This window comes from Crocodylus siamensis, chromosome 4 (assembly GCF_052110815.1).
Source record: "Crocodylus siamensis isolate JL-2025a chromosome 4, ASM5211081v1, whole genome shotgun sequence".
NCBI classification, from domain to species: Eukaryota; Metazoa; Chordata; order Crocodylia; family Crocodylidae; genus Crocodylus; species Crocodylus siamensis.
This window is the reverse complement of record NC_143398.1, coordinates 163,572,847-163,595,949: the sequence shown is the minus strand read 5'-3', so window position 1 is coordinate 163,595,949 and position 23,103 is coordinate 163,572,847. Positions and strand designations below refer to the sequence as shown.

Below are 23,103 nucleotides of genomic sequence, written 5' to 3'. Positions count from 1 at the left end.
GGACTCAGTGGAGGCCACTGGTGCCATTTGGGTTCAGCATGTCACACTGGGGCTGACACAGGACTCCTCTTACTCACAAACCTGAGGGGGGGAGGGGAATCAGACCCCATATGTCCCTGGAGCTGCAGATCCTTGTCCCAAGCAAGAGTCGGTCCAATTCAGACCAGAACCCAGGTCACCAGGCCTCAGCGGTATCTGTCCCCATACAGCAGGAGCCGGCAGGCTCAGAGCTGGGCCTGGATTCCCCTGGCGATGCTCAGGCATTTCCTGCCTGGCTCGCTCACCCCAAATCCCATTAAAATCTTTCCACTTGGAATTCTTTCATGTTTTATTGTGTGAGCGCAGGCTGGGGGGTGGGGGGGACAGTGCTACAGTCACTGGCTCCTGCCTGTCCCAAGTCTGGAATAGACTCCCTGCAGAGGTGGTGCAGGTACCTACTCTGGACTTATTCAAAAAATGTTTGGATGCTTATCTTGCTGGGGTCCCTTGACCCTGTCTGACTTCCTGCCCCTGGGGCAGGGGGCTGGACTTGATGATCTTTGAGGTCCCTTTGAGCCCAAACTTCTATGAAATCTATGAAAGCACAGCAGTCCCACTCATACCCCAGTCCCTCACTACCCCCCATCTCCATCCCAGCCCTGGCTATGCCACATCACCTTCCCCCAGAAGAGCCACTGCTCCAAAACCTAGCTGGCCAAGTGGAACCAAGTCTACAGATGCCACCCCTGGGAGAGCTCCACTGCACAGCCCAGACACCCAACTCCTGCACCTTCCATGGGCACCCAAACATGGGGCGCAGAGGAGTGGTGTGGAATGGGATGGGCTCCCCCAGGTCTCATTCAGGCTCCAGTTGCCCTGGAGTGAGTCCCTTCTTACTGTGATAGGGGCCCCCAGACCAACCCCTGGAGCCTCACTGGAGGAACTCCATCCCCAGTGGAAACCAGCCAGGATGGTAGCAGGGAGAGGAGGGCAGAGCCAGGCAGGCTGTTGGGGAGTGTGTTCATGTAGCTGAAAGCTAGGAGGGTGTGCTTGTCCAGTCTGACCTCCCAGGGGGGCTCATGCCAGAGCCCCCTCCACCCAGCCCTCACTTCTGGCTGAGCACCAGCATCTCTAGATGCAATTCAGGCCTCCAGGTGCTGTGAAAGCTACCTTACCTTTCTAGGTCTGCTGTTCTGCAGGCTCATGCCCTTCTGTGTTAGACCTCAGCTTCAGCCTGGCTTGTCCCCTGCTGGTGTTCTGGCTCTACCTACTATAGCCAAGAGCCATCTGCCCTCAGTTTGGGCTGGATGAATGTGGTCAGTGTGAGGGACTGGCAGGACAGGGAGCAAGTTGCTGGGCCACCTGGGAACCAGACACAGAGCTTGGAGGCTGATTGGAGCTATGGGACCTCCTCTCCGCACCAACAGCCCTTCTGCACAAGGAACTCCAGTGTCCCCCAGCCTGCGTGCCTCTGCCAAGGGCTTCTGGGGACACTATCAACTGCTTGGCCTCTGCTCCAGTTACTGTGAGGGGCTGCTGAGTGCCTGGAAGGCACATGATGGATACACTGTACCTCTAAGAGCTGGACTGAGCCCTGCATCCAGCTCATTGATGGGGCTGGGGTTGGGGCTCACTCCTAGGGGCAGGAGGTAGAGGCTTGGCTGGTCTGGGAGGGAACATGTGCTGAGTATGTGATGTGGTGCCAGCCTGATATCTGTGACTCCCCGCAGCCCCTTCCCCATTTCCATAGCTGGGTACCCAGAGCTCTACTGAAATAGGGGCCCTCTGCAAAGGGTTGTCCACAGAGAAGGGCCTGGCTTCCATGGTACAATCAGGGGGCAGGGGGCTGGTATGGCCTATGGCTGGAAGCAGCTGTAGGGATTCTGCTCCTGGCTTCTTTCCCTTTTGCCTGCCACAGACATCATGTCTCTTGGCAGCCCCAGTGCCAGCACCAGAGTGAGCCTGCTTTCCAGCTCCTGCCAGCAGCTTCCTCCCAGCCATGCCCCCACTGGTGGACAGTGCCCTGCTGTGCTATGAGGCAGGCAGCCAGGCTCTTCCCACAAAGGGCTGCAGGTAAGGAGCCACCTGTCTGGATAGAGACTTGGAGGATGGGGAGGTGTCTGAGGGAGGGAGACTGGGCAGGTGCCTGACCCCTGCCAGCCCCACAGGGCAATCTCCTCAGGGACTGCCACAGCCCTGGCCAGGGGAACCCCCTCACCCCATGACAGCACAACCAGGTGCAGCAGCTCTGAGCCTGCCAGGTCAAGAATCCCTCAGTCTGAGCCCAAATCCCTGTGGCATCTGGCTAGAAACAGGAGTGGGGGCAGGGGCAGGCACTGCAGACAGCTGTCAGGGGACAAAGCCCCTCTTCTCATGCTAATGGTGCTGGCTGTAAACCAGGGAGAGGCCTGGGCCATGAGTGACTGCAGGGGCTGGCAACCAGCAAAGAGGTGTCTCCCCAGCCCTGATAGGGGGCCTGCCAAGGGGACCACTGTGTCTCCAGCCCAGGTGCCAGCTCCTGGATTCTCCCAGCATCTCAGCCATCACCAGAGGCCTGGAGAGATGTAGGATCTCAGGGCCACCCTATGCCCTGACCCCATACATGGGCATGGGCCTGACACCAAACTCCTAGAGCACAGAGCCTGAGGACAGGGTGGTGCCTTGGGCACTTATGGCCTCCTCTACTGTCCTGCTCCCATCCAAGGGATCCCAAAGGTTTTCTCAGGAGCAGGGGGCATCCCAGGTTGAGGACAAGCTCCTGCATCATCCCTGGAGCTGGGGGAGTGAGGATGGGCAGCAGGCTCAGGGTAGCACCAGGGGAAGCAGAACAGGGAACCAAACAGAGGCCATCACACACCGCCTCTGTGTAGACACAGGAGCATAGACCAGGGAGGGTGCAGGGAGCCAGGACTCCTGGGGCACTTTTACACATGCTGCTCCAGGGATGGTGGGGAGGCGATGCTTTAATTAGACTGGCTCTGGGAGACGCTTAAATTAAAGTGCTGCAGCATCTTCTATATCACTGACCCCATTGAACAAACTTTAGTTCAAGTGGCCCTGCCACTATTTTGAAGCATGGGGAAACAGTTACACAAGACGGGGGAGACTGCTGGAGTGATGCCAAGCTGATGCACTGCCTCATGGTGTCCGACACCATCCGCTGGTCCTGCGACATCTACGTGGAGCACATCACGGGCCATCACCAGTACACCGACCCCTCCAGACGAGCCGCCGGCGGACCGGACCTGGAGGACACCGCTGCCTGAACTGCCCCCCTCCCCGCTTCACTTTGCATCGAGAGGATTTCACCGCCATGGACGACCCCGCCCCACCCGAAGAGGACCCCCGCGATCGGACTTTATGGACTGAGACACTTTCTCCAAGCCACTTCCTCCAACACTGAGGACCACTGTAACGGGTATGTGTGTATCTATCTCCTTTCCCTCTCAGCGTCGCGACCCCCCCATCCCCTTCACCCTTCCCACATCCCCCCACCCCCAGGCTTAGTTGGCTGACATTGTATGGTATGTAACCTAGTCGCGTTCCCCTCCTCTCCCCCATCCCTCAATTGTTAGTCCCTCGCTCGGGCACTTTGTATTTCCATCTCAGCTTTGTCATCTTTTTTCTGGATTCCCCATCCAAAACATCTACTAATAAAATTACTGTGCTCCAGCAGACTCAGTTAATCGAGTTTTCTCTGACCTGCTGTAATTACAGAGCGTTGGAGCAGCCTCTGTGCTCGTGTACAGGCACCCCTGGGTTCTAGCTCAGCTCTGGAAGAGGGGTGGGGAGGGGGTGACAGCAGATCAGGTTGGAAGGCAGAAATATTTGGGGTCTCTCTGTCTGTGTTCCTGGCTTACAGTTCGATCTCAGGGGAAATGCTTGCCCCTCTCTGCCTCAGTTTCCCCATCCCTGTGGCAAGGGCGGTGTGCTGATGTTCCTTGCCTCCCAAGGTTGGGAGACCTCAGCATCAGCCTCTGTAGCACTGGGCCAGGGTGGGGGGTCTGTGGCCCCCGGTCTTCCTCCCTCATGCCATTGTTCCAGGCCCTGCCCCTGTACAAAGCAAAGGCTCTGAAGGTCTGAGCACCAAGCCTCCCCTCTCCCTGCCAGGCACCCCTTGCTGGGGTGTAACCAGGCTCCTGCTGGGCTTTGTTCCTTCAGCTTGGATCCCCAAGGCTGCTGCTGTCTTAACTTAGTGCTGCAGCAGGCTGGCTGTGTCCCAGGGCCTGTCCTGAGGTGCATCCCATGGTTCCTTTTCAATGTCAGGAAATTCCAGGTGGGATTGAGCCCATCAGTTAGCTTCTGTCACCGTCCTGGGCTGCAGCTGGGGGGGAAAAGGCTGGTGGTGGGGGATTGCTTTGGGTTATGGAACAGGGACTGACCTTACTGCACTGGGGGGCAGAGGCTGGGAGGGAGGGCTGCAGGGGCAGCCAGGGCCTATCCCCTACATTCCTGCTGCCCCAGCTGTCCCCATGGGCCCCACCCACCATGGGGGGTCCTCCTTGGCAGATTTGGTAATTTGCAGCTGGCACAGGGGGCAGGGGCGGTTCTCCACTGGGGGTGGATGGGGAGGAGACAGGGAAGGGCACACTGCTGGACCACATTTGCTGGAGAATCTCATCGGTCTCCAGCCCAGTTGCCTGGTCTGGCGGGACCGTCAGAGGGCAGGAGGCAGGTGCATGGCCTTGCCCCCTCAGGGTGCTACACAGCCAGCCTGGGCTGTGGGACTCACCTGGCCAGGCTCCAGAGCTCACAGCCTCAGCCCCTCTAGGCTGCCATGGTCCTGTGCTCATTTCAAACACCACGAGCAGCCTGAGGTGCTGGTGCAGCCTGTGCTGGGACAAGTGGCCCTTGCATCTCTTACCCACAGCACCTTGGTAAAGGCCTCAAGATGGTGGGGCAGGGGCATCCTCCCTGCAGCCTTCATGGGAAAGTGGGGGGAAGGGTTTCCTAGACTGCTGAGAACTATCAATGAAACTCAAGAATCCTGCCCAGCCCCATATCTCTATGTTAGCTCATGCTCCCCACCCTACTTTCCTGGGCGACCCTCAGGTCTGAGGGGCATTGGCAGGTGGGGTTAACTGAGTCAGGAAGAGGCAGCTAGCTCCGAGCAAAATGATCACAGGGCAGTAAAGGCGCTGGGGTGGAGCTGCAGTGCTCTGCTACAGGCGCTGGGGTCCCACTGCTGCAGCAGAGGGAGCTGGGGGCTGCCAGGGAGCTTCTGTCCACAGGCCAGGGCCCCACAAATACTGATAACCCAAGACGCCCGCCCCCCCCCCCCGGTTTTTGTTTCCAGTGGCCACTGGGAAAGGGGCCAAAACTGATAAGAGCCTGGACAGGAGCAGCCTGAGGGAGTGGGTGGTACAAAGGTTATGGGAACAAGGCTGCCTGGCTCTGAGGTCAGCCCTTCCCCAGAGCTGCCAAGAGCCTCCCACCTCAATAGCAAAAGCTATCCCCCACCTCTCCCACCCATCACACTGCCATCCCCCTCTGAATGCTGCAGGCCACCAAGTCCCCCCTCACTTCTCAAAGGGCACAGGGTGGGTGATGTGCACTGTGTGGGGCAGAAGGGGCTGTGAGGCAGGAGCATCTGGGGCAGGGGTTGCTGTCAGCATGGAGGCCACTCCCCCAGCGTGCTCCATGCTGGTAACCCAGTGAACGGGCTGCCCCCCTGGGAGCAGGCTTAATGCTCTGGTGACCGTTGGCTGGGTCTCTCAAACCACGGAGGGACCCTCAGGTGTAACAGAAACAAAGGAAGACCTCAGCTGGGTCTGTCATGTAGGTGCATGCAGGCAGCACAGGGCTGGCATCACAGGGCCTACGGGTCAGGAAAGAAGGGCACTGGCACAGCTGGGAGGAGCCCAGGGCTGGGCTCACAGAGGCCTGTGAATGAGGACTGAGGGGCACTGGCAGAGCTGTGGCATGGAAAAACAGAGGGTATGCAGAAATCCTGCCCATCACAGAGTGAGGTCCACCCCAGGCTTAGCCCCTCAGGGCCTTGAAGAGATGCCCTTGTCCTGAGCTCCAAGCTGCACTTCCCGCCCATGGCTGGTAAATCCATCCTCTGCTGGCCCCAACTGAGGAAAGTGTGCCCTGCTGGTGCTCGTGCCTGCCCTGCCTTTCGCTCTGTGTCCCTGGCCTGCCTGGCAGGCGCCCAGCTCCCCACCCTGCCCTGTGTGCGGGTGCAGCTCCGTGCCTCGCACTAGCACTGGAGAATTGTTACATCAGAAGAATCCATAAATTACAGTGTTATTCGCACTCGTTACCTGGCAGCCCTGCCCCAGCCTGTCTCAGCCAGGGCCTGCCTAGACTCGCCTCCTTACCACAGCCTCTTTGCTGATGGTGCAGGGATCTGGTCATTAGTCCTAGAGATGGGTATTCTCGAGGGCATCCCTAGAGCAGGGTGGCCTCCCCTTGCCCTTGAATTTCAGCCCTGGCAAGACCAGAGCTCAGGTCCTGGGGCCCGGTGAGACCCTGCCTTCTCAGAGAAGGCTACTGGCAAGAGGGTGGTTGGTTGCAGAGGGTGTTGTTGGGATGTGGGCTCCTCTCTCCAGGGGACTGAAACCTCCCCCTTCCTTCTCCAGCTCACACCCTGTGTGTTGGAGCAGGATAGACATGGACCCTGAGGTTGCAGGCCCTGTTTGGCCCTGGAGCTGCCTGGGCAACAGGTCGCTGAGGGGAGAGGGCAGGTTCCCACAAGGCCTGTGTTACAGCCCTGGAGGGAAGAAGGCTTTGCATTCAGGACTTTGCTGCAGTTCAGCAGAGTTAGACTTAGGCCCCTTCCTTGGGGGGCATACCCCATTGCCCAGACCCAAGCCCAGTGCACCTGAGGCCCAGCAGTTGTGCCAGGTGTGTGGGCCTAGGTGTGCGCTGTAGGTTCTCCAGGAGCCCCTCAGCCTGCTTCCTGCTGCCATCTGCCCCAGACACAAATGCACTTTGGGCATCCTCCCAGCCTTTGTGGGAATAAGCCAGAGAGGGGAATGATTATGTAACAGCATTAACCCTACTTGTGTCAAAGAACTTTTGGCCCTGCAGGGGTGCCCTGTCCTGCTCAGCACCTCCTTCAGTAGGAACACCAGTTTCCATACCACAAATTTTAGCTCTATTTTATAGAAGGGCAAGCTGAGGCACAGAGAATTGAGCAGGGCTGAGATGGGAACAGAAGTTCCCTGTTTGGACTCACAGAAGTCCCAAGAGCAGGGAACAGATGCTGACAGCTGTGGGCACCTCTTTTTTTTGTTTCCTGCTGGGAACTGAACCCACCCTGGTTCTCCCTGCTTCCAGTTTCCTACCCCAGAGGCCAGAGGTGCTGGCAGCCAGCTGGCTTCTGCTGAGGGAGGGGGGAATCACCCAGGCTAAATTCGCCTTCCCACCTATTGTTCACAGAAAAGATGGAAAACAGCCAAAATAAACAGGGAAGTGGGCAGGAGGCAGCTCTGGGTGGAGCTGGTCAGGGCTTTTATGCATGGGGGACGTGCATGGATTTACCACCCCTCAGTCCCCACTCTGGGCTATGGGGATTGGGGGGGCAGGGGGAGGCAGACAGAACTACCTGCTGCAAAGGCCATCTTGCTGCTCCTGGCTTAGTTGCAGCTACCCCAGCCTGGCTTGAAGGAGTTGGAGAGGGGCTGCGCTGCAGCCAGCTCACTTTGAGATGTGCCTCACCCCCAGTATGTGCTTCTTTAGGTGGGAGCCAGCCTCTTAGAAGGCAGGAATAGTTGTGTTCATGCTCCAAGCCCTGCACTCAGGCACCTTCCCCAGTATGCACTGAATCTGCATGCCCAGCATGCTAGGCACCTGGCCTGCAACTCACCCTCTGAACCTTGTGCATGAGGTACCAGGCACCAGGGGCTAGCCCACAACTCCCCCATGCACTGACATCTGGCCTGCACCCACACGCTGGTACCCAGCCTGATGTCCTCTAGGCACTATGGGGCTCCCCTAGAAACCACCGGCATCTTATAATAGAAACAACAGATACGTTATGTAACCCAATTTCCTGCTGGGCACTACGAAGGGCCTCCTCTCTGCCACGCACGGGCTGCACAACGGGACAGAGCTCACGTGGCCCTGTTCAAAACAACCCACTCTGCACAAGCCCAGAGAACTCTGGTGTTCCCATCCCTGGGCACTGGTGCCATTCCCTGGACCTGCTGCTCCTCCTGCTGGCTGGTCTGGGCACATGTTTCCAGAGAGGGATTTGCCACTAAGAGATGGGATAGGTGCAGCATCACTCCTTTTTCCCTTCCAGTCACATGGAGACCTTCTGCAGTAAAGCAGGGCCTCCCTTGGCAGCAGGGGTGTGTGAGGGGTTGAAGACCCTTCAAGGCTGTAGCAATGGGCTCTGCAGGGCTCCTTGTAGCCAGGGAGCCAGAAGTGACAATGCAAATACCGTGGAGGCTGCCCATTTGACTAGCTGAACACCAGTGGAACATCCCCTGGTTTCAACCTCTCTGAGACACCAATTTGAGGAGAGGAGAGAGAGGCTGGAGGCCCAGAAGTGACTGCTGGGTGCATGTTCCTGCCTTGTGACACCTTCCCTTTGGACACCTGCAGCTGCTCCTGAGGCCAGTGCAAGCTGTGGGTGCTTCATCATCCTTGCATGTTAGAGCCCCATGTTGGACTCTGGCCACCCATAAACTGGAGGGCACATTGGAGGCAGTGATTCCAAGGGAGCTGGGGCAGAAAACACACTCTGCCTGGGTGGCCCTTCCCCTAGGCTGGGCTTTTCCTCTGCTGTTGTGCAGCCTTCCAGCAGGGGGCACCTGAACCCCATGAAAAGTCCATGCAATGAGGAGTAATATTTCCAGGATCAAGGTTGCCAGGGCTGTTTGGGGCCCACAGGGCTAGTGTGTCCTTGGCCCAAGGAAGGCCTGTGGAAGTAGTGACTGCAAGGTGCCCATTACAAGACCTCTGAGAGCAGAGCAAGGCCCAATTCTGCCTGATCTACCACTGCCGGGCTAGCACTGTGCCTACGGTCACTGGGGCATGTCAGCGCACTGTTCTGACCTGAAGCAGCTGAACAGAAGGGCATCAAGGACAGGTTTGGGCACTAGCCAGCTCTTTTGTCGTCTGACCTACTGCACTCTTTCTCTGCTTGAGGGCTTGAAAAGACTCTGGTGCATTATGGGATAGTGGTGGAGGGACCATAACAGCTGGTGGTTTTACCCCAATGGCTCCTTCCTGTCTCCGCCGACACTGACATTGTGTGGGTTGAGTCATATTTGACTCCACCTGGCTGGTCTGGGTCTGACCCCATGTTGCTGCAGGAAACATTTGCTAGAGCAAGGAGACAGCCACTGTTTGGTACCTGGTTTGCTATTCCTGGAGCATGAACGAGCCCTTGCCTCAGAGAGACAAATCCCTGGAGATACTGGAGCCCAGTGGAGGTGGAAAACAGCCAAAATAAACAGGGAAGTAGGCAGGAGGCAGCTTTGGGTGGAGCCAGTCTTGGCCTTGATGCACTGGGGAAGTGTGTGGATTTACCACCCCTCAGTGGTAAAACAGGGCCCAGGGGACTGGACAGGCTGAGAGGGGCAGGCCCAGGAGGGATGGCCCATGGGTTATCCCCAGGGGATGGGAAGCCCTGCAGAGCTGCTGAGGTCAGTGGGGCTGCTCAAGGGGTGAACCAGCAGTGGGGCTCTGTGCCTTCCATCAGCATCAAGGAGCAGCAGGAGGCAAGCACTGGGCCTGGCAGCTGGGGACCTGGGAAAACAGAAGCTTGCTGTCCCAGCTGGCTTGGGAAGCAGGAGAACATCATTGTGTGGATGCAGCTGATGACATCCTGCTTTGAATTTGTATTTCTGGAAGGCACCTTTGGCCCTTGTGGCAACTTGGAGGGGAGGGGCAGGCTAGAAGCACTGAGCACATTGCAGCCTGCCCTTCCCACGACTTCCTTGCCTTCCCTGGGGACTTCTGGCCCTGGATTCTAGCAGGAGTTTACATTCGGATATCCAGTCTCAGCTCACTCCTGGACAGGCTCCACAGGCCACTCAAGGGGCTAGAAGGGACATCTATCTAGGCATCTCCTATGGACTGAGACCCCTGAGGAAGGTATGGATTTCATAGATTTCATAGACATTAGGGCTGGAAGGGACCTCGGAAGATCATCGAGTCCAGCCCCCTGCCCAAAGGGCAGGAAGTTAGCTGGGGTCATAGGATCCCAGCAAGATAAGCATCCAATTTACTCTTGAAGGTGTTCAATGTAGGTGCTTGAACTACCTCTGATGACAGGCTGTTCCAGACCTTGGGGGCTCGGACAGTAAAGAAATTCTTCCTTAAGAATGCCAGGATGGGTTCCCAGATCACTGCACTGTGCTTGTACAAGTGGCTCTCAACCTTTTTAAATTTGAGGTATTCCTCATTAGACTCAAGGCACCCTTTGGAAAATGCCAGCTCTTAGTTTTCAATTGTTTTTTTTTTTTACTATAGAAAAATAATAGACCTATTCTTCTGTTGCAAAAGAACTCAGAAAGACCACAGCAGGGCAGCATATTTTTAACACATTCCTGTTTGAAATCTCTGGTTTGATCTCATGAATGTGTTTGCACATCCAACAATGCTGACATTGTGAGGTGTCCCATGCCACCCTTGAAAGGATCTTAACATACCCCAAGGTGCCACAGCACCCTGGCTGCGAATCACTGGCTTATACCAACGCAGAGAGCACAGTCTACTCCATGTGACTGGTTTGGTGAGATCCTGGCTTCAGGACTCTGCAACCTGCTCTATACTCCCTCGTGCCTCTTACTGGTTCTCTGGAGAGGGTGCAGTCACTTCCTAGCAGCCAGGACAGCTCACCAGCATGTGCAGTTCTTCTGCAGTCAGTGCAGTCTGCTGCCTATGACTGTAACTGGGAGCAGTTCCTGCCTTTGGTCCTGTGGGAGGGCAGGGCAGGGCATACACATACCCGCATACTCTTTCCACCACACTGTAGCTATCTCTCCTGGGGGAATTCCAGCAAGTACAAACAGATGGAAAATCAAGCGAAACAAGGAACAGAAGCCTTTGCTGATAGAAATACATGGGAGCCCTGAAGCCCTAAAGCACTGGCCCCTGCTGCTGAGCATGATGAAGTTGTGTCAGGGTTGATGGAAGTCTTATGTTGAGTTTAGATTATGGATTGCAGAGGATGGTTTGGATAGGGATGATCTTGCCTCAGGCAGGGGTTTGAACTAAATGACCTCTGGAGGTCCCTTCCAGCCCTACTTCTCTATGATTCTAACGAGGGTAGGGCTAACAAAGCATATTTTGATGACTTTTTTGCCTATTTTTGTGCTTTTTATACATCATATATGATATAGTAAATTAACACGCATCCCAACAAAGTTATGTTTGCTTTTGCTTCAATCTTTAACAGAATAATACAGCCCTGGGCCCCCAGCTTATTAGTAAAGCCCCTGGTTGCTTTTTGACTGGAGCATGGTGACACGACACTTCACCACCTGCACTTTACTGAAATGTGCATTACTTTGCTGTATCATTCATTATGCCTAAAAAAATGCAAGAAACTAGGCAAAAAGTAGTAAAAATGTGGTTGCATTAGTCCCATTGTCATTAGAATGAAATGGATGCCTTTTTCAGATTCGTAAAACAAAATCTAGCCTTCCTGAGCATCCTGACAGCGCATCCAGTGCCTCACTGAAAGCTATTTCTGCACCTACCTTGACATTCACTCCAGTTCAGGTTTCCACACCAGAGTTCATGTTTCTAGCTAGAGTTAAAAACTGTCTGTAGGGCTGGGAACTAGGAGCTATATCAGCAAGAGCTGTGAATTGCAGAATTGCAGGAGAAAGGTCATTGGTGACAACAGCAACCCCTTGATTCAAGGATGATCTCTACCATGGCTCATTGGTGGGTCTTAAAGTGACTTAAGTGACCAATCCTTGAGTCACTGACCTGTACACAGAGGTCGCGGGTCTTTCCACAGAGGAGAGTAGGCTGCAGGCTGGGATTCCTTTCCGTTTCCTTACTCCACACTATTCTCTGCTTCGTGGGCAAGACATTTTACCTTGAAATGGGCTGCAGCTTGGTTTAGGTGGCAGCTGGTGCTTGAGGGTTGCTGAAGCCATGCTGGTCACCCTAGCTTAGGCCAGTGTGGTGGCAACTGGGGAGATAGGTGAGCTTGACCAGGGGAGCACTGAGCCCATGAGCATGAGATACCACTGAAGGGCAATTATTGCTTCTTGGCCTCTTGAAAGCTCAGCTCAAGCATAGTCTCTGTTTACTTGGCAAAGGAAACACCATGATCACAAAGACGATTTTCCTAGCCGCACTGGGAAGACTGCTGTCCTGGCATGGGGATAGCACCTGCCAAGGTAATATATAGGACACCTCCCACTTAGCTGCTGAAATGGGAAGGTCTTGGCTTTAAGCCCACTTTATGGAAATGGGAGACTCCTCCCTGGCTTACCCCTGGGACCTTATGGCTGAGGGCAAGCAAAACTTGAGGGCATCTGAATCTCAAGGCTCTGGACTTGGGCCTGCAAGTAGGGTGCCTGCCAAAGGTTTTGGAAACATCTGAAGCCCCAGGTGGGGGTGGAGGAAGTTTGCTGGTAGTAGGGCCACTTATGGTTCTGGACTAACTCTGGGATTTGGAATTTGTTTTAGCTAATTTGGCTTGGAATATGGAAAGTTTAAATAATAAATAAATATATTGCTTCTCAGCTTTTTTACTCAGATCAGGTACATCCATCGCTTCTTGGTCTTTTGGCTCAGATCAAGTGCTCATCATGGGAACACTTGGCACCTGGGACCCCAGCAACAAGAGCATCCTGCATGCCTGCCGCGTCTCCCACCACTACGCCAAGCTGATGCAATGATGCGACATCATCCACTGGCCCCACAACATCTATGTGGAACACATCACATACTCCGACCCCACCAGATGAACCACCGCCGAACCGGACCCAGAGGGGACTGCCTGAACCTCCCCCCACCAGACGGACCTTCACTTTCAAGAAGATTCTTCAGTAATGGATGACCCTGCTCCACCCGAAGAGGACCCCCGCAATGAGACTTTATATGGACTGGGACACTTTCTTCAAACCACTTACTCAACCGTTGTGGGCCATTGTAACAGGTTTGTGTGTATCTATCTCCTTTCTCTCTCAGCGCCGCGACCCCCACCCCTTCCCCGGGCTTAATTGGCTAACATTGTATTTCCTGTAACCTAGTTGCTTTCCCCTCCCTACCCCCATCCCTCTATTGTTAGTCCCTTGCTCGGGTAATCTGTATTTCCCTACTGGCTTTCTCATCTTTTTTTGGATTCACAATCTTAAATATCTACTAATAAAAGTCAACCTGTTCTGGGTTTGCAAGCAGGAGAAGTACGCCCCACTGGCCGACAACCTGAGGGGCCGCAGCTACGATGTGACAATTGACATGCTCATCATGGGACTGCTCAGAGCCTGGGACCCCAGCAATGAGAGCGTCCTGCGTGCTTGCATCTCCCGCTGCTATGCCAAGCTGATGCACTGCCTCATGGTGTCTGACACCATCTGCTGGTCCCACGACATCGAGCACATCACGGGCCACCGCCAGTATACTGACCCCGCCAGACGGACTGCCATAGCTTCCCAATAGGAGGATCTCACCTACCTGCTTTATTTTTATGGAGATGGGGGATTTCTCCCTACCCTGCTCCTTTGATCTTTGGGCTAAGGGCAAGTGAGACTTGCCTTTGGAAGTATCTGAACTTCAAGGCCTGGGGTTGGGGCCTGCCATGGATTTGGGAATGTCTGAAGCCCCAGGCTGAAGAGTGGGACAGAGATTTGCCAGTCGTAGCTAGTGTTGTCAGGTCTGTTTGGATGCCTGCCACAATACAAACGTGCCCACATGCTTGTGTATATCAGTTACTGCTAAGCTACAGTGCACAGACTTGACATCAGGAAGGCAAAAACACATTACTATTACATTTTAAATACCCACTAGACTACTATATAAAAATCAGATTCAACATTTAATAGTTATTTTAATGAATGCCCTATCATTCATCTCCCAGGTGAGATCCCTTGAGGGAACACCACATGGACTTGAACTCTTGCTCAGCTGACAGAATTTGAAACTGATTTGGCCCAAGACATGATTTAAAAAAAAAAAAAGGTATCTGAGACCACATTAGCCAGAACTAACTTCATATCCAAGAGTCCAGAACCGTAAGTGGCCCTACAACCGGCAAACATCCTGCAACCGCACCTGGGGCTTCAGGTGTTTCCAAACCCTTTGGCAGGCATCCTACTTGCAGGCCCAAGCCTGGAGGCTTGGGGTTCAGATGCCCCGAGTTTTGCTTGCCCTCAGTCAAGCCCAAGCAAGCAAGGGAGGAGACTCCCATTTCCATAACGCGGGCTTAAAGCTGCTGCACCTCGGCGGGGACTGGACCACGCCAGTAGAGCAGATCTGCAGGGTGCAGTTCAGGAAAACTGTCTTCTTGGACACAGATACATGGGATTTCCCCTGCCAGGTTAAGAAGCTTGATCTGATCCTCCAAGAGGCCTGAGACATGAAATTAAAAAAAAATTAAAAAATGGCAGAGCAGAGATGGGCTTTACAGGAGACAAGGGCCTCGGGCTCCAGCAGCAGGGGCGCTGCGGGCGGAGATGGGGACGAAGGGCTGCGAGGGCGGCCGAGCACCGGGCCAGGCTGCCTACAGACAGCTCCGGCGCCAGAGCGGGCGGGGCGGCCGCGGGCGGGGCGGGGCGGGGCGGGGCGGGGCCGGGGCAGAGCGGGCCCGGCCATGGCGCTCTGCGCGCTGCTGGTGCTGGTGCTGCTGGCGCCGGCGGGCCGGGCTGAGGCGCCGTGGCAGCGGCCGCGGGCGAGCGAGGCGCGGCAGGCTGCGGCCGTGCGGGAGCTGCTGCGGCGGGTGCTGGGGCCGCGCGCCGCCGCCGCCATCGGCGTGTCGGTGAACCGGTCGCTGGGCGCGGCGGGCGGCGGCGACTGCTACCGCCTCAGCTCCCCGCCCGGCGGCCCCGAGCGCCTGCACGTAGCCGGCTCCAGCGGGGTGGCGGCGGCCGCCGGCGCCTACCGCTACCTGCGCGACTTCTGCGGCGCCCACGTGGCCTGGGGCGGCGCGCAGCTGCGCCTGCCCGACCCGCTGCCCCGCCTGCCTGGCCCAGTCCGCGGCGCCAGCCCCCACAGGTAACGCGCCGGGCCTCGCGGCACGCGCGGGCACACGTGCGGGGGCGCGCGGAGGTGCTCACGCAGGCCCTCACGCGGCTGCGCGCCTGCACGCAGGTGGTTCACATGCGCACGCACAGGTGCTCACATGGGTAGGCACGCAGGTGCGTGTGCACACACATAGGTCTGCATGTGCCGGGACACGCACAGGAGCACGTGTGCACACAGGTGCTCACATGGGTACGCACACAGGGATGTGCGTACACACAGGTCCTCACACGGGTGCACACGCACACACACGGGTACTCATGAGTATGCGTGTGCATGCGCAGGTCTTCCTGTGGATACACGCACAGACACATGGGTGGTTATGCAGGTGCTCACAGGCACACAGGTACTCACATGGGCCCATGTGTGCATGCATGGGTCCTCACAGAGGTATGCGCGCACGCATGGGTACTTGTATAGGTATGCACATGCATGTACACATGTACGTGCACACGGGTACACACACGTGCACACAGGTACACACACAGGAGCTCCTGGGTTTGATAGTTCTGAGGGTCAAGCTGCTTGCTCAAGTGCATGGCTGTAGTTGGTGCATGCGGAGGCCGGGCCACGGGGACATGTCTCACCATGCACAGTCCAGACAGGGTGGCTGGGGCAATCACTGCTCTCCTCAGGTGCATGGCTATGTGGCCAGGCACCTGGGGACCATCCTGGCGGGTTCAGCTGACTGGAGCCAGCCCCTCCTGCAGGCAGGACTAGCCACCAGGGACAGGTAGTTAGAGCCCGGATCCATGGGCACTTCCACCTGCTGCTGCTGGTCTGTCGTGCTTGTGGTCACTCTTCACCTTCCTCTGGCTCGGTTTCTAAGGCAAGGTGGTGATGGTGGGGAGATGTCGCTGGTGCTTTTGGTTGCTGGGGCCAGTTCTAGCGTAGGGAGCAAAGAGAAGCCCCTGGGTGCAGTCTCTAGCCCAGCTTCCCTGCACTGCTGTTGCCCTGAGGTAGGTGTTTGGAGGTGCTACGTGTTTTTTTCTCCCTGGTTTACTGAGGGCACAACTCTGCATCCCACTGTTGTGCCCCTGTGGGCGACAGGCCTCCTTGGGACTCTGAGATGGTGTTCCCTGTCAGATTCTCCCCACCATTGAAGTCTCCTCAGGAAAAGGGGAAAACCAGCAGTTGCCTGTTCCTTCCTCCAAGGCCCTGGGACTGAGGACACATGGGGCGGGGGCGGGGGCGGTTTAAAAGCGGGCTTCCAAGAGCTCCATCCAGTGCAGCCCTACCCCTATGCAGGTGTGGAGGAGGCTTGGATTGGGTTTTTCTTTGCCTATCTTCTGCTTGTCCACCAGGGCTCAAGAGTTTTTTCTGCAGCTGGGAGCCTCTCCCTTCACTGCAGGCACACTTGCCCTCTGAAACCCAATCTTACATGGCCCTTGGGTCCAATGGGCGTTTGCCAGTGGTGTGAGGCAACAAACTCAGTGGAGCTTACACCATGTGTGTACTTGGACACATCTTATTGAGCAATTGGGGAGAGAATGACTGGGATTTGGAGATGGGGGAGTTTTGTCCTGATTTAGACTGCTAATGTCACTTCCTTGCCATAGCCATTCTGCTGTGCTTCCCTTGGAGTGTTTTGGGCTGATGCAGAAGAGGGTTTTGTCATGGGAAGGGCCCTGTTTTGCAGTAGAGCCATGTTCAGCTGCTGGGAGCTGCCTGGGAAAGCATCAGCCTCCATGAGGGACTGGAGCAGCTCCAGCGGCATGCAGTATTGTCTCTGCACTGTCCATATGGACCAGTGCTCCCTGTGTGTGTGCTGCCATGTCCCCAGTCGAGTCAGTCTCACTCCAGCATCCCTCTGACAATTAGCTTTGACCCTGGGACTTGTTAGAGGATCTGTCCCCCGCATGTAAGTTTGCAAAGGTCCTGGAAGGATGTGGAGGTTGAAAAACGTGACCAGTTTTGCCACGTGGAGGGAAGGAAGGCTCCAGGAGCTGAGGGGTAACACATACGGTCCCTTGGAAACCGAGTATCTCCCCTCCAAAGACATATAAGTCTGGCCCTGGTGCTTGGCTGGTCATCTGGTGTAGCTGGTTCTCCCTGTCAACCTGAAGGCACAGAGCCAGACAACAGGTTGCATTTGCTGCTGTCCTAACTCCAAAGGACACGCTCAGGGAGTTGCAGGGATGGGCCCAGCCTTTTTTGTTTTTGTATGACAGAGCAGCGTGTGATAGTTGGTTGCTGAGGTCAGTGAGAAACTTCCCCCGCAGTGCCAGCACAGCAGAAGATGAAAGGGGAGTGATCTGCTTTGCAAGGCACTTCTTCTTTGGCCTTGGCACTTCCTCCTCCTGCCCTTGCTCACTGCTTGCACTTCACTAGCCTTGGACAATGACCATTGCTACTTATGTAAGGGGAGGTACAGCCTTGGGGAAGCAGCTGATTTAGCCTCCCAGTTAGGCTGTGCGTTAGCTGCTACCATTGGGGTGGGAGGGTGGAATCAGCCCAGAACTGTCCTGACTGAAATGTTAAACATAAGGGATCGGGGATGGTATGGGAGACTTCACACCTGTGGGCTAAGTAAGTCTCCAGCCCCAGTGGGGCCAGTGCTGCCTGGGGATGCATCTTTGTCATTTCGCGCCTCTGTTACAGGGAGGTCCCCATGTCCTGGTATCCCTTGTTGCTGCCCTAACTGGCTTGGCTTTGCAGAGAGATCTTGGAGGGGATTTTTACCAGGTGCTCGGCATGTTTGCTAATGTGCCTCCATTCCTCTGCCCTCCCAGGTTTCGCTACTACCAAAATGTTTGCACTCAGAGCTACTCGTACGTGTGGTGGGACTGGGCTCGTTGGGAGAGGGAGATCGACTGGATGGCGCTCAGTGGCATCAACCTGGCACTGGCATTCACTGGGCAGGAGGCTATTTGGCAGAGGGTTGAGTATTTGCTTTGTGTCTTGAGGGAGGCCATGGGGTGGGGGCCTTGCTTGTGCTTCTTGGGAGGCTTTGATTCCTCAGTGACTGGAATTGCATCTGGAGGCGTGTCAATTGCTTCTGGAGGATAGCGGGTATGCCACTATCCTGGGTGGCCAAGGCTGCTGCCTCCCGTTCCTGACAGGAATGTGCTGCATTGCTGTTGCTGAGCATGGAGCACATCCAAGCTAACACACCTTGACACAGCCACACCTCGGTATTGGCAGCCTCTGGGCCACCCAGGAGGAGCCACAGAGGCTGAGGCTAACCCTGTCCTCTCACTGGAGCCCAAAGGTAGGCAGCTAGAAGCGCTGACTTAGCTCTCTGCGTGCTTCCCTCCTCCCCTCTGCTCCAGGTGTACCTGTCCTTGGGCCTGAACCAGTCAGAGATAGATGAGTACTTCACCGGGCCAGCCTTCCTGGCATGGAACCGCATGGGGAACCTGCACAAGTGGGCAGGGCCGTTGCCTCATGCCTGGAACCTAAAGCAGCTCTACTTACAGGTACCTGGTCTGGACTGTTGCGGGGAGTGGGGGAAGGGGTGACAGTCAGGTAGACCAATGCACACATGTCCATCGTGATGCATTCCCCTGCAAGGCCCAAGCATGCTGCTCTCTGCTTCAGCCAGGGAGAGCTGCCAGAGAGCCCAAGGGTCTGCTGCTTCTCTCTGAGCTGAGAGTGCACCCTGGCCTATACTACATTTCCCCTTGGCCTGTGTCTGAGAGTTGTGGGACTCCAGCAATGACTGCATGCACTGGCACATGCATAACCCAGCAACGGGGTAGCCCAGCCCTCTCCAAGTGTTCTTGAACAGCATCGGCCTTCCTGTTTGAGCCACGTGATGCCGTTGTTCCTCCTCTCTCCCAGTACAGGATCCTAGAGAGGATGCGGTCATTGGGGATGATCCCAGTGCTGCCAGCCTTTGCGGGGCATGTGCCCCAGGGCATCTTGAGGTACGTGCCATGTGTACATGCTTCTGGGTGGGGCTTAAAGGGCACTGTTTAGCCCTGGCTTAATTGATGCTTCTTGATGAGTATCTCCCTGCTCCTCAGTGCATATAAGCAACTCTGAGCTATGACGTGACCTTGTGTGTCAGGAAACAACAGATATACTCCCTGCCTTCCCAGAGACCCCGGTAAAGCCTCTATAGGCTGGTCTTCTGGGTGGGCCTGGCTCTGTCTCTCTTCCATCTGTCTGTGGCAGTCTCTGGGGAAGTCTATGGGCCTGGTGCATGGTGGGGATGCACAGGGCCCCAGTCCCTGCTCTTACTTCATGGCTGCTTCTCTGCACTACAGGGTTTTCCCTCGAGTAAATGTCACTAGGCTTGGCAGCTGGGGCAACTTTGACTGCTCGTACTCGTGCTCCTACCTCCTGGACCCCCAGGACCCCATGTTCCAAGTGATTGGGACCCTCTTCTTGAAGGAGTTGATCAAGGAATTTGGCACAGATCACATCTACAGTGCTGACACCTTCAATGAGATGAGGCCCCTTTCCTCTGATCCTGCCTACCTGTCAGGGATCAGCGCTGCTGTCTTCATATCTATGACTGGAGGTAGGAGAAAGGCAGGGAGACACAGGCTAGGGTGGGATTTCTGCTGAGAACCAAGGGAAGTGGTGGGCAAGGGAGGAGAGACCTACCACTTTACAGTCTGTTGCTAGGTCAGGGCTCTCACCTGGGATGTGAGATCTAAGGTTCAAGGCCCTGGTCCAAATGGGGTAGAGCAGGAACTTGAAATGGGCTCTCCCATTCCCCTGCATCCCTGGTGAATGCCATAGCCACTGCCTTCTGTCTGTAGTGTGTGTGTATGTGTGTGGGGAGTAAAAGCAAAAAGTGTGAGGAAGAGGTCACAGCCATGCCCCAAAATGGAGTCGAGAGATTCCTTCCCTCACCAGCTCCATATGCAGATACTGTAATGCAGTGATGTGTATGGGGAAGGGGAGGGGCTGTTTTCAGGAGCAGGGGGCTTTGGCATCACTGTGTCCTTGACTGATCGCTCTGTCTGTCCCCAGCTGACCCTCGTGCCCTGTGGCTCATGCAGGGCTGGCTGTTCCACCACCAGCCAGATTTTTGGCAGCCGGCACAGGTACGGGCCCTGCTGCAGGGCGTGCCCCTGGGTCGCATGATTGTGTTGGACCTTGCCGCTGAGTCGGCGCCTGTGTACCTGTGGACAGAGTCCTTCTACGGGCAGCCCTTCATCTGGTGCATGCTTCACAACTTTGGTGGCAACCATGGCCTCTTTGGTGCAGTGGAGAGCGTCAACCATGGCCCTTCTGATGCCCGGCACTTCCCCAACTCCACCATGGTGGGCACTGGCCTGACCCCAGAGGGTATTGAGCAGAATGATGTGATGTACGAGCTGATGAATGAGCTGGGCTGGCGCTGGGAGCCACTCGACCTTCCGCTGTGGATCGCGAACTATGCTGAGCGGCGCTATGGTGCCAAGAACGCAAGGGCCATTGGTGCCTGGCAGCTGCTTCTACACAGCGTCTACAACTGCTCAGGGCCCTGCGTGAACCACAACCACAGTCCCCTGGTGCACCGCCCATCCCTGCGCATGAACACGGAGCTGTGGTACAACAAGAGTGACGTCTATGAGGCCTGGCACCTGCTGGTGGGTGCTGCAGAGGAGCTGGGTGCCAGCCCCCTTTTCCGCTATGACCTGGTGGATGTGACCCGCCAGGCCATGCAGCAGTTGGTGGGTGATTACTACCTGGAGATCAAGCAGGCCTTCCAAAGCCACTCGCTGCCAGACCTGCTCACTGCCGGAGGCGTGCTGGTCTATGACCTGCTCCCGGAGTTGGACAGCCTCCTGTCCAGCGACAGCCACTTCCTGCTGGGCCGCTGGCTAGAGGAGGCTCAGGCCATGGCCACCAGTGACAAGGAAGCTGAGCTGTATGACTTGAATGCCCGCAACCAACTGACACTGTGGGGGCCCACTGGCAATATCCTGGACTATGCCAACAAGGAGTTTGGGGGGCTGGTGCTGGATTACTATGGTGTGCGCTGGAGCCTCTTTGTCTCAGCCCTGGTGGAGAGTCTCAACACTGGCACCCCCTTCCACCAAGACCAGTTCAACCAGGCTGTCTTCCAGGTGGAGAGGGGCTTCATCTACAATGGGAAGCGCTATTCCTCCAAGCCAGTTGGGGACACACTGGAGATTGTCCGGAAGATCTTCCTCAAATACTACCCTGGCTGCATGCAGAGGATCCGCATGGGGGCTGCATGAAGGGGCCCTGTGTCAGAGGCGCCTGCCTGCGGGGCCAGTCTAGGCCATGGGGGAAGCAGGGAGAGGGGGCATCCATGCAGGGCACAGGTCTCTGCCTCTGCCTGGTCTTTTGCATCCCAGAGATGCAGGAATGAAGGCTCAAGGTCTCCCTCACCCTCAGCCCCTGCCAAGGCTTGGATGAAGGCCAGGAGCCTGAAGGGAGAGGTCAAGCAAGGGGCTCACACTGCATGTGCAGACTCCTCCCTGTGGGCAGGGATGGAACCAGGAGGCAGCAGTACTGGGCTGGGAGTCCCTGCCCATCCCTGCCATGCAGCTGATGGTAAAAGTTGCTCCTAGGCGATGTACTGCAACATCTGATTCTGCACTGGCCCCCAGGGAGCTGGGTACTTGGATGGGGCCAGTCCCTGGTAGCCATTTGCAGTGTTTCAGGGAGGTGGGTAGAAGGGAGATTGTGGCTGGGTTGGGGCAATATGAGGGATTCTGGATCAGTCGTGCAGACTGCCATGCATGGCAGGAGGCTCTCTCTCCCCTGAGAGAACTGCCTGCTGGATGGGTGGGGGTGGGGGATGCACAGAAGAGGTGGGATTGTACATGTTGTGGCTTCTTTAACTACCACAGGGCCAAGCGAACATGGGCAGGGCCCTCCCTGCAGGCAAAGCCTGCTGTGCGCAAAGCACTTTGCCTGCCTCTGCCAGCTGCTCCTTATTTGCAAGCAAGAGGGGAGGTTCTTCCCGGAGATCCTGGGAAATAATTGCTTTGGAGCTGAGCAGGTGGCAGCATGGGAACCCAGCCGAGGCCAGAGGAGGGGCAGATCTCTCAACCTCAGCAGTGGGGAGGGACGAGCAAAGTAATGTAAGCCTGCTCTGAAATGCGCCTGGCTCTTCTGGGGGCCATGGCAGGGACACAGCACTGCTCAACTCCCAGGGTTTCCTGCAGCTCTCACCCTCTGCCCAGGCCAGCGCACCTTCATGTTGGCTGCCTCCACCAGCTAGCTCACAGAGGTCACCTTCAACCTCCTGTAGCCCCAGAGAGCCTCTGCTAGGCCCAGGGCTGCTCCCCTCCCTGCATACCTGAGCAGTGGCAGAGCCATAGTGGGACAGCTGACTGCCTCCACAGGGCTCTCCCCATTGCTGCTGGCCCTACCCTGGGCTTGTATTGCCCTGGCCAGGTTGCCATTGTTACCTCCCCTCTCTGTGCCAACCCACTTCACAGGACTCAGTGCCTTCAAATTAAAGCAAAGGGACACTTTACAAATATTTTTTTACTGGGATAGTATTTTTATACACTGAAGAACCGCTCCCAACACCTCTCCATCTCAAGGTTCCCCCAGGCCTTGCCCCTCATGGACTAGCTTGAGATGCCGCTGAGCTCAGGCTCTCTCTGCTGACTGGTTCCTCTCCTGTCTGCCAGAGCAAACCTTACTGAGGGCTGGGGCTGCAGGGGGGTGGGGTGCATGTTAGCCTAACATTTATTATACAGCTGTATAAAAGTGCTTGGAACTGGCAGCACTTTCCTGAGGTCCTCAATATGCCTGAAGGACATAATGATTAAAGGCCTGGAATCTGATAGCTGTGTGTGCGCGTGTGTGTTGGGGTAAGTGTGTGTGGGGGGTGGAGGGTAAATGCTCTCCTGCTCCCATGGTAAGGGAAGCAGCTTCAAAAACTAGGGGTCTCACGGTAGAGGGATGCCATCTCCCAGCCCTCCACATGTCCAGGAGCAGAGTGGGAAGGGTGGGTGTGGTGACTCACTCCCTCCTGCCAGCAGGGCACATCTGTGGGAACCGTTACCGCTGGAATTGATAGCTGCAAGCCAGCCACAA

At 56.1% G+C, this 23,103-nt stretch overlaps 1 protein-coding gene and 1 long non-coding RNA gene across 2 annotated transcripts; both read left to right on the top strand.

Moving 5' to 3' along the window:
* The first annotated feature begins 8,804 nt into the window (after positions 1 to 8,804).
* Positions 8,805 to 14,499, top strand: LOC149867087 (uncharacterized). Its single transcript, XR_016441611.1, has 3 exons — positions 8,805 to 9,022; positions 12,646 to 13,060; positions 13,303 to 14,499. It is a non-coding gene; the product is annotated as an uncharacterized LOC149867087 (long non-coding RNA).
* Positions 14,500 to 14,697: 198 nt separating this feature from the next.
* On the top strand, positions 14,698 to 22,867 carry NAGLU (N-acetyl-alpha-glucosaminidase). Its single transcript, XM_090044736.1, has 6 exons — positions 14,698 to 15,114; positions 17,874 to 18,021; positions 18,414 to 18,560; positions 18,925 to 19,010; positions 19,353 to 19,609; positions 20,068 to 22,867. Exons 1-6 carry the CDS (start codon positions 14,714 to 14,716, stop codon positions 21,282 to 21,284), a joined length of 2,256 nt encoding a protein of 751 aa, XP_089900862.1. The 5' UTR covers positions 14,698 to 14,713; the 3' UTR covers positions 21,285 to 22,867.
* Positions 22,868 to 23,103: the final 236 nt, after the last annotated feature.

Coding starts and splice junctions, on each gene's coding strand:
- NAGLU (XM_090044736.1), top strand. CDS start 14,714: ATGGCGCTCTGCGCGCTGCTGGTGCTGGTGCTGCTGGCGCCGGCGGGC. Junction 15,115..17,873: donor CGCGGCGCCAGCCCCCACAG/GTAACGCGCCGG, acceptor CTGCCCTCCCAG/GTTTCGCTACTACCAAAATG. Junction 19,011..19,352: donor GTGCCCCAGGGCATCTTGAG/GTACGTGCCATG, acceptor TCTGCACTACAG/GGTTTTCCCTCGAGTAAATG.